We start from the raw sequence: 10949 nt of genomic DNA on the forward strand, positions 1-10949 counted from the left end.
CCCGGCCCCGCCGCCCTCCCCGCCTCCATCGGCCATGGAGGAGCAGAAGGAGAACCGCCCGCAGGCCGCCCGCCCGCCGGTGAGTGCCGGCCATGCGCCGAGCCGCCCCGGGCCTGCCCCGTCCTGGGCCTGCCTCGTCCTGGGCCTGCCCCGTCCTGGGCCGCCGGAGCCATTACCCGCTGCGGAGCGAACCTGCGGAGCGAGCCCAGCGCCGGGCCGGGTGGGCGGGGGAGGCCCTGGGCCTTGCGGGCCTCATGATGCGCGTCCGGCTGCGCGGGGAATGCAGTTAGTACGGACAGCGCTGAATGAAGGTGACGAGAGGGCTCCCCCGCTTCCATCGAGGTTTTGGTAGCTCGTACCCGAGAAACGAGTTTTGCTCTTAAACTCGGGCTGCCTGTCTGGTTTCGTCCCTTAGATTTGACGTAACTTCGGGCACACACTCCCGTCCCTTTCGTATTCTTCTTGTTTTTCATTGGAAGCGTGCAGGCCGGTGCTGCTTTAATGCTGAGTTTACTTTCCGTCCCTAAGGGAACTCACACAGTCTGACCACGAGTACAATGGTGTGAGGTTTTAATGCGTTTGGGCACCAAAACTGTGCATAAATATTAGCGATCTAGCGAACGTTTTGACCTTCAAGCTTTTCTTCCTTGCAGGGTAAGCTGCAGTGCAGGGTCAGCGATCAAGAAAGCAATGGGAAAAACACAGCTTCCAATCCCAATGACTTCAGCGATCCCGTGTACAAAGAAATTGCTATGACCAACGGCTACATCAACAGAATGACCAGAGATGAGCTTAGAAATAAACTCGCGGAGTTCAAGCTCGACACCAGGTTAGGCTGAGCTGTGGACCTTTGGGTTTGTCTTTGAGCATGGTAGAGCCAGAAGGGATGGTTGTTTTAAGGCTTAAACGTGCAAAATCAGTCCAGTTCCATTTTTTCTTTGTAAGCCAATGGGCTGCTTTTGTGACAATATCACTTGCCTATGAGTAGCTGTTTCATTTAATTTCATTTGCAATATATGGCTTCAGCAGAGACTGCTGAGGTTTGCTGAAGTGGAGGTGGCCCTGCAAAGATACTGGGCATCTGCACTGTGCTTCTGAGCCGCTCTTGGAATACTGATATTATCTAGGCACATCAGTTGTCTGGGATATTGCAGCCTTTGCATTATCACAGAGAACTGAGTGTTAATGGTGTGATATTGAATTCAGTCTTCGTAAGTGCTAATGCTCAAAATGGGGTTATAAATGATAAGCGTTTGAATGCTGAGTATAGCTGTGATTGTACGAGAGTGCTGTAATTGATTAAATGAGAGTGTAACCCTAGTTACTTTCCTTATCTCTTTAGAGGAGTGAAGGATGTGCTGAAGAAGAGACTGAAGAACTATTATAAGAAACAGAAGCTGATGCAGAAGGAACCTATTAATGGAGATGGCTACTATGACTACATCTGTGTTGTTGATTTTGAAGCAACATGTGAAGAAGGAAACCCACCTGAATTTATACACGAAATAATTGAGTTTCCTGTTGTCTTATTAAACACGCGTACGCTGGAAATAGTAAGTGACCTAATAATGAGTCAATGTGTTGTCTTTTGTTATAACTTCTTTGCTTCAGAAAGTCTGGATTATTTCCTAGATAGACATTGAACTTCATTAAAAATGACCGCTTTCTTTATTCCCTGCTCCAAGACTTGTCCTCTGTGCCTCTTACACACAAACAAAGCTAACTTCCTGGTGTGAAAGAAGCTGTCCCTGCTGTTGCAAGGAGGAATGTGTGGTTCTAGAAGGAGGGGATTCAGAGAAGCTCTGCTTCTCAGTGGATTAGGCCATCTCTTCAGTGTACCTTACAGATGGACTGTTACTGTCTAACCTGGTTTTAAAACTATTTCATAGAGGTTTTGCTGTCCTAAGTGCTGTGTTCCTGCACATCTTGCATGTAGGAGAAACTTAGCTGCTATCGAACTGAAATTATGAGACACTGAAGTTGCAGATCCCTCTGACTGATGGTACGGTTAAGTACCTGGAAGTTTTAACTGGGGAATTTCCAGCAATCTGTGATTCTACATGAAATTATAGCCACTAATTATTGTTTTTTGAGCTGTGGGCAAGCAGAAGAAGTTGCCTTGCAGGCTCCATACATGCTGCTTCTGACTGATTCTCTCTCTGCAGGAGGATACGTTCCAGCAGTACGTGAAGCCAGAGATCAATCCCAAGCTTTCTGAATTTTGTGTTGGTCTGACAGGGATCACTCAGGTAATTTGTGCTTGTATTTCTTTGGGGAAAAGCTGAGGAAAATGAGATGTGCCTATTCCAGTACTCAACTACCCTTTCTGTAAAGAAGTGTTTCCTGACGTCCAACCTAAACTTACCTTGGTGCAACTTGAGGCCATTTCCCCTCATCCTGTCACCTGTGAGAACAGACTTGCCCCGCTCTCACTGTAAGCACCCTTCAGATACTGGAAAAGAGCGATAAGGTCTCCCTTCAGCCTCCTATTCCCCAGACTAAACAGCCCCAGCTCATTCAGCCTCTAATAACAGGGCTGATTTTCCAAGCCCTTCACAAGCTTCGTTGCCCTTCTCTGCACCTGCTCCAGTACTTCCATGTTCTTTTTGTACTGAGGTGCCCCAAACTGAACACAGCACTTGAAGTGAGGCCTCACCAATGCCAAGTACAGGGGCAGGATGACTTCCCTAGTCCTGCTCACCACACCAGAATGGTGTGGTGATACAAGCCAGGATGCCATTGGCCCTCTTGGCCACCTGGGCACACTGCTGGCTCATATTCAGCCGACTGTCCATCAGCACACCAAGGTCCCTTTCCATCAGGCAGCTTTCCAGCCACACCTCCCCAAGCCTGTAGGGTTGCCTGGGGTTGTTGTGACCACAGTGCAGGACCCAACACTTGGCCCTGTTGAAACTCATGCCATTTTCCTTGGCCTGTTGATCCAGTCTATCCAGGTCCCTCTGTAGTACCCTTCTTCCCACTGGCAGATCAACACTCCCTCCCAGTGGTTCTTATCCTTCACACTGTGTTTTCCTGAAAATGAGTGTTCCTCACTTTTCTTTTTCTTGTTCTTGTAGGACATTGTTGATAAAGCTGATACATTCCCTCAAGTTCTGCAGAACGTTGTAGACTGGATGAGACAGCGAGAGCTGGGAACAAAGTATAGCTATTGCATGTTGACAGATGGGTATGTCCTTATGTAACTTCCAGCATGCTCTAAAACTTCAAAATAATGTTTGATCTCTGTAGCAAAATTGTTAAAGATGGACCACCATACTGTTATTTTGCCTTTATTCCAGTTTTAAATTGGTCGGGAAAGCTGAACAGTTTGAAATGGTGCTTCAAGTCCACTAGGTGGCACCGTTTCCTTTCCAAGTTTCTGCATTCAATTAGATTATGTTCAGTAGACTTTTTGTCCTTCAGACTTGTAATTCTCTGTTTCCATCTGCCTTTCATCCTGCACTTAGTTCTAACTAGGTCCCATGCTCTCTTGAAGGAGGTGATGTGATTGTGTTGCACCCAGTATGCATTATTACGTGACTGGATTAATAAAACACAATGCTGTGCTGAACTAAAGATGGATAAACCCTGGAAGAAGACCAGTTTATAAAAAAAAGAGAATGGGGAAGAGTTTTACTATAGTTCCCTAAGGCCATTCTCAGGTAAAACACAGATAAATGCTCCAGTCCATGGCATGAGCAGTTTGAGAAGTATCACAGAATGGCCTGGTTTAAAAAGGACTTTAAGATCATCCAGCTTCAACCTCCCGTTGTGTGCAGGGTCACCAACCACCACACCAGGCTCCTGGAGCCACATCCAGCCTGGCCTTGAGTGCCTCCAGGGATGGGGCATCCACAACCTGTTCCAGTGCATAGTATCACAGTAGTATCACAGCAGGTGAATTAATGCATAACAAAACCCTAAATTAATCCAGTTTACCAAGTGGGAAAATTCCTGTTTTTTTCCTCAGAATTATTTAGAGTTTGGGCAATGTCTATAAATCACACACCTCTTCTGGTGAAGAGCCTTTACTGCTGAAACGGGGTTGTGCCCAGCATGAACAGTGAGGCTGTCTGGAAGCTGTCACGTGAGACTTGATTTTTACAGTGGAGTTCTGTGTGCTCCTTAAAACCAAGGAGTGAATTAAAGATTGAATTGCATTAGTATGATGTGGATAATTGACAGCTAATCCTATTTAATTGACTTTTCCTTGTGATTGGGTTTGTATCTTTGAAAGCAATAGAAGATCTTTAAAAAGACAGTACTAAGCCAAAGCCGGTATAAAACTAGTTGTACTACTGAGCTTAAAATATGTCTGGAATTCTCCAGGGAAATCCCCGCAGTGATGCTCCTCAAGGAAAATAGGTGCAGTGAGATCGCATAGACAGCTGCAGGAGGGAGAAAAATGGCTTTACTTTAGCTTGAAGCTTACAAACTTGTTGGAGTGGTTCCCTTCAGGAAGGAAGGATGGAAGTGCGTGGAGTCTGGCTCACCTAAAACTAAGCTCAGTCTTGTTTCAGTAACATTAGTTAAGGAGAGAGATATGTGCATACTGAGTGATCAGGGACGTTTAAGGTATCATTTGCTCTGCAAGGACTGTATACGCCTCTGGTGTATGAGACTTGGGCTGTGTTAGGGTTGATGTGTAGGCTGGGAAGTTGGCAGGCTACTTTTTTGTTTCAACTATACTGGATCTGAAACCATCATAGTAAAAATGTTTCTTCTATTTATTTTCCCCGTCATTAACAATGTAATACTAAAAAACTCTGTGTCCCTAGGCAGCTTTTCCTAATCTGAGCTGTTTTCTTCCTACTAACACCAAAGAAAGACGTTTTCTTGTGCTTCAGCTGCGCAGTGGTTAAAATTGAGAGCATATGAATTCATCATTATTAATGTTCTTTCTTTTCTCTATAACATGTGAAGGTCTTGGGATATGAGTAAATTTTTGAACATCCAGTGCCGTGTCAGCCGTATCAAACACCCTTCATTTGCCAAAAAGTGGATCAATATTCGCAAATCATACGGCAACTTCTATAAGGTACGGATCGGTTCTTGTTTCTCTTGCAGGAAAATTCAGTTTGTCTCACGTGTCTCCTTGTACCTGTGATTGTTACCTGCATCTTATGAAATAATTGTCTAAAAATATCATGTTGGTGCTCTTAGAACAAATCTTAGCTTAGCTGAAATAATCTGTATTGATTTTGCAGTTATTGCTTCCTGTACTTAAGTAATATGTCACTGCTGTCGGTTATCTCCACAGTGATGGGAACAGGAAAAGATGAGGACATATCTAGTTGCATCAAATTCTCAAGAGAGAAGTAATACCTGTTTCAGCACAGGGCCTTATTGCTGCTTTCGTTCACTGTCAAGTAGCTGTAAAATAAGTAATTGCAGATTCTAGTGAATTGCTAGTCAGTGCAGCTAAACCATTGGTTTGAATATGATTTGGACCTGGCCAACAATCTCTTCTTTAAAGGATTGTGGTATCAAATGTAAACTTGAAGGAAAAAAAAAGAAAAGAGATAGACATTTAATAAGATCTTTACTTTGTGCTGGTTAAATATGACATGGTTATTCAGTTCACTCCTCTATTACTACACCATTTCTAGGTGACTTTTTCTACTGGAAACACGTTAGAACACAGAACTGTCCTGTTAGTCCTGTTAGATTTAAACCAGACAAACCCTTCTCTTTCTCTGTTTAGCAGTGGGAATGTCGCTTTGTCAAAGCCAATGAAGATTATAACTTGGAATTAATCAATTTCTTTTAATTCTTAGCATTTTGATTTGAATGCAAATTAATTCTTGTAGAACTTACGGTTGTTCAATCCTTGTGTTTAGCTGTTCTGCAGTTGGATCTGTTGCTAAATAATGCTGATAGACATGTCAATTACAAAGGCTCTGTGCAGTACCCTACCACTTGCAGGTGTGTCTTCCCTGTCCAGTTTGTGGGTGTTACAACAGCAGCTGTGTGTTGCTGGGTTTTGTTAACTGTGTTGTCTCTGTTCTGCCTAGCTGTTAAATGTAGTAGTAATATTGTGTAAGATCTGGAAACTATTAATGTCCCGTGCTCACATAGTCGTAGTCCTAGGTTGGAAGGGACCTGTAAGGATTATTGAGCCCAACTCCTGACTCCACACAGCAGCCCTCTCCTGTACTGGTGCCACCACCAAGAGAGCAAACCGAAGTTTTGATATCTTTTTTTTTTTTCTTTGACCTTTCTGGAGAACAAATGCACATTTAATAGCTAAGGAGGAGAGGAGTCGGGCATTTCCTGGTGTAGCACTTTGCATGGGTAAGTCAGCTAAGCCTCCTTGTCTATGCAGACATGGGAGGCTGAAGGCTGAAGGCTGCCACTGTATACTGTGGCATTTGGAGACATTCATCTGCTTGATGCCAGCAAAAATCAGGATCCTGATACTTCTTAATCCCTTAGCACTGAAAAGAAAAAGAAGAAAGAAAACCCAATTTCTCCCTGCTGTGCCACCTTGGTAATTCTTTTTTATAGGGATATTAAGCATAGCTGGACCATGACCAGTGCTGGCACCTCCTGAGCTGATGATGGCGAGAGGCTCTTGAGATGGTCCTGAGTCTAAACAAGCTCGAAAAAATGAATGCCTGCCTCAGCGAGTTGCTTTGAAATTGAAGCATTAATGATCCAACAACGGGCAACATGAAGGCAGCACGTAGTACTTAAAATCTGCGTCTGTTTATCTTGCAGTGCGTTACAGAACCTAATTCTTAAATATGGTTCACTTTTTCCATCAGGTTCCCAGAAACCAGACCAAGCTGATGATCATGCTTGAGAAGCTGGGGATGAGCTATGATGGGAGACCTCACAGTGGACTCGATGACTCTAAAAACATTGCAAGGATCGCTATAAGGATGCTGCAGGATGGCTGTCAGCTGCGGGTGAATGAGAAAATGCATGCAGGACAGCTTATGACAGTGTCCTCCGCTGCTCCCTTAGAGGGAGCCCCAGCTCCACAGATGCCCCGCTACAGAAACTAACAGCTCAGGGTTCAGCTCTAGGAACCCCTCACTGATACCCACTACAAACTGTACTGTGAACAGCTTATCAAATGGCCACCTCTGCAAACCCGTCTGCAGTGCAGAATCTGAAAGCACCTTAACCAACTGTCTCTGCTGAAATATAAAGGAACATGGAAGGTTTTTGCTCTTTGAACCTCGTTTTACATCTTACTTTTGAATATGTACTGATGGACTTGTTTGCACCTTTCCTAGCAGTAAGATTGGTATATGGAATCCAGGCAAAGTGGTAATTTTTTAAGGATGAGTAATTAAACATATGCATAGGTTGGCTGGGCCTGGGTGCTACTGTTCCTCACCAGCCTGTGGGTGGTATTTATTCATTATACCATGCTATAGTGATATTTAGCGCCCGATTATTCACTGCATACAAACTAGACGTTGTTGGAAGAACTGAAACACAGATTGTCTTGGCTGGCCTCTCCTGGTAAGGCATTCCCATTGGGGTTCCTGGTGACAAATGTATTTCTTTTTTTAACAAGTCTGAGAAATAGAAGCATGTTCATCGGTCCTAGAGCAGTAAATTAATACTGCACCTGTTATTTTTATTTCAAATTTAAGGGACCTGCTTTTCTGCATCCCCATCAGATTGAAAGAGCTGTCTCATTCATACAGTTTGCTATTAAGATTTTAAACTTGTATTTAAAAAGAGGAGATGCTTTGGGACTGAACTTTGAGAATCATATCTCCTATGTTTGCTGCGCTCAAGTGAGACAGCCTATTTAAACATTTGTCAGCTATTTTGACTTAAAAGTGAAATAAGATGTTCAAAACAGATTGAAAATTCTATGTTATGAGTTGTTAGGAAATAGAAGCTTGTTTTGTTTTAGATACTTCAGAAACTTGCTTGACTATTTTTGGTACCTTTTCCTACCTCTGTTACCATGAAACTATGCCTCTATCAGAAATTCTAGTCTTGGAAGACGAATGTTGTCATTACCAGTGAAGGCCACATCTAATAACAACGTCTGCTTTCCTATTAGGTCAAACGTGACCAAAGCGTTCACTCACTTTGTCTCTTACTAAGTGGTGTATTTCGATTGCTCTTAATAATAAAAACAAAAAAGTGAGTTTAGTATCCCTGTATTACGAGTCCATTCATTATTTCTACCCATTGACATGCGGGAAACAAGACTGATAATTCAGAAGGAACTTAGTTTGTTAAGAGCGTTCACTAGGAGGCCAACCAAACCCCTCTTAGCACCTCTTTCTCTTCTGAATTGGTTCAGCAGCACCTGCAATCTTTTATTTTAAACTCTGACAAGAAAAAGAAATACTGATCAAGTCTCCATTGCTTCATTTGTAGGAAGAAAGCAGTTTTCTTTCCAGCCACAGCCGCAGTCACCGTGGGGGACAGCTGCTTTAGGATGATGTTTGTTTTATTCTGACAGTAAATATTTGTTCTACTCAGAGCCTGTTATCAGTATGTACATTCTTTTCCCCCTTTCAGCAGTACTACAAATGTATTTTCATAAAGGTAGAACTGTGATACGCTTATTCTCACGGTACCACTTCCTTGTCATCCTGTATTTTGTCCAAATTGTTAATTTTCTGTTTGCTTTTCACCATACAGCTGGTTCTTCACGTGATTCCAGCAGACAGAACGCTATGGTAACTTCTTTTGTCTCTGAATTGCCATGGTGAAGGTTTTGATGATAAAACGGAGCCCAGCTCAGCACATTTCCCTTCAGGATACTGACGGTGTCATAGACTTTGTCACTGATCTTATTTACAGGTCTGTAACTGGGCTCACAGCCCAAATAAAAGGTGATTTTTACAGGTTATGGCATAGGTTTCAAAAGTGAAGAACTGTTGTGGTTTCACATCATTCACACTGCCTGGTAAAGGATGCATTGCCCTGGATGTTTCCATGCTGGTGGTGAAGGACGACACTCAGACATAGGGTTTGAGTTTTGGGTGGTGCTGTGTGGAGCCACGGGTTGGACTTTATGGTCCTTGTGGCCCCTTCCAACACAGGATATTCTGTGATCCTATGGCTTGAGTAAATTATAACAAACATAACAGAGAGAGGTACGGTGGTTTTTAATGCTGATGCTTGTGTTGCAGACAGACACTTGTTCAAGCTTTTAGGTTTTATTTGTTTGTCCAGAGGAGAACCATACTGGGTACATCTTTGCTGTAGCAAATGCTTCTGTCTGCTGTAGGAGTCCTCCAGTCCTGGCAAAATTCATTGATAACTATGTAAAAAACAATCTCTATTTTATGCAGAGGGGGGAAAAATGATCCAGGTGTTATGTTGCTGATAGTAGCATGAGGCCTCGATTTTTCCTTGTTTGTTTGTAAGTTTCTTCATTTCACATTTCAGGAGCTGCTCTTGAACAACAACTCCACAACTCCAGAGCAGCAAACATCCCTAAACACAGCAGCCACAGACATTTCAACACGGGCACGCTTCCAAGTAGATTTCTTAATACACGTTTATATGAATGTGAGCAGGATGTACAGTATTGTTGGGCTGTGTTAGAGAGAGAAGAAGATTTCTCAGAAAGGTTAAAGAGTAATAACCTCTCTCTGTCCAATCAATGCAGTCTGGGTAAACGTTGCTAGCTGCATGTAGAGGAAGAGTCTGCATGATTTGTAACCTCCCATGAACCTTCCAACCAAGTGTGGCTGCAGGGACATGGCAGAGCTGCTTGTCCACAGCAACTGTGCTTGTCCTATAGGAAGATGCCAGCTGTGTTTCCACATCTTGTTGCTAATGAACATAGCAATGAGCAGGGGGCTGCTCCCAGCAGTGCAACCAGATAAAAGCTCCAGCTCAGCTTGAGCTGCTGCTCTTGCTCCCTCAGAGACCTCCTGGTGTTTTGCTGCAGGCTTGTCCTGCCCTTTCCTTAAGCTCTTGTCTGCTGCGTTGCCCTGTGAAAGCATCAGCATGGAGTGCCCTGCTTGTTTTAATTCATGACTGCAATCAGTATGATTTGGAGGTCTCCCTGCTGTGGAATGTCCCTTTATTTTATAATAATTCATTATTTTAGTTGGTAAGTAACTGAACTGTATGCAGGACATTAGGGCATTTTATATATTATTTTCATGTAAGTTTGAGACTCAGTGTGCCTCCCTTTCTTACACTTGGATGTCTGTGATTAATTTAGAATCACAGACTCATAGAACATCCCATGTTGGGATGGGCTTACAAGGACCATCGAGTCCAACCCCTGGCTTCATGCAGCACCACCCAAAACCCAAACCCTCTGAGAATGTCGCCCAAACACAATTTGAGCTCAGTGCTGTGCCTGACAGAATGACAGAATGACCTGGGTTGGAAGGGACCTCAAGGATCATGTAGTTCCAACCCCCCTGCCTGGCAGGGCCACCAAACATACACCTTTACTAGATCAGGTTGCCCAGAGCCCTGTCCAACCTGGTCTTGAACACCTCCAAGGACGCTGCCCTGGGCAGCCTGTTCCATGCCCACAGTCTTCTGGTGAAGAACCCTTTCCTTACACCTAACCTGGCCCTCCCCTGGCACAACTCTGTGCCATTCCCTCAGGTCCTGTCTCTGCAACCAGAGGGCAGAGATCAGCACCTGCCACTCACTCCTCATACATCTTTCCCTATAGACACTTCACCATCTTTGTAGCCCTTCATATTCATGCAGGTGTGGAGTAAGATGGCAGAGACCTAAAAAGAAGGGAGCAGTGATGTATCCCAGCTGATCTGGGCAGGGTGGGCCTGGTGTGTGCCCATACCTCTCTGCGGCACCTGAGCATTTAATGTAGCTTGTAGACTATGAGAACAGGCCTCATGCCATATGTATAAGAGGGTGTTATGAGAATGAGAAACCCAGCAGCCTGGTGCTATGTCCTGGGGCATCCCTTTGGTGCCCGCAGAGCCTGAGGCCTTGGGGAGTGTTTTCTCCCAGCTGCACATTGCTTTGTT

General features: G+C 44.0%; 1 protein-coding gene across 3 annotated transcripts; it reads left to right on the forward strand.

The window, feature by feature from the left end:
• Positions 1-12: 12 nt before the first annotated feature.
• On the forward strand, positions 13-8127 carry ERI1 (exoribonuclease 1). 3 transcript variants are annotated; one of them, XM_015861708.3, is made up of 7 exons: positions 13-311; positions 654-829; positions 1343-1553; positions 2166-2249; positions 3078-3187; positions 4924-5038; positions 6768-8127. In XM_015861708.3, exons 1-7 carry the CDS (start codon positions 306-308, stop codon positions 7008-7010), a joined length of 945 nt encoding a protein of 314 aa, XP_015717194.1. In that variant the 5' UTR covers positions 13-305; the 3' UTR covers positions 7011-8127. The 3 variants fall into 3 exon arrangements, with proteins under 3 accessions (XP_015717194.1, XP_015717193.2, XP_085402936.1); XM_015861707.3 differs by having other exon boundaries at positions 13-79; XM_085546810.1 differs by lacking the exon at positions 13-311 and adding an exon at positions 459-560.
• Positions 8128-10949: the final 2822 nt, after the last annotated feature.

This window comes from Coturnix japonica, chromosome 4 (assembly GCF_054131305.1).
Source record: "Coturnix japonica strain WE chromosome 4, WE-NBRP24, whole genome shotgun sequence".
Taxonomy (NCBI): domain Eukaryota; kingdom Metazoa; phylum Chordata; class Aves; order Galliformes; family Phasianidae; genus Coturnix; species Coturnix japonica.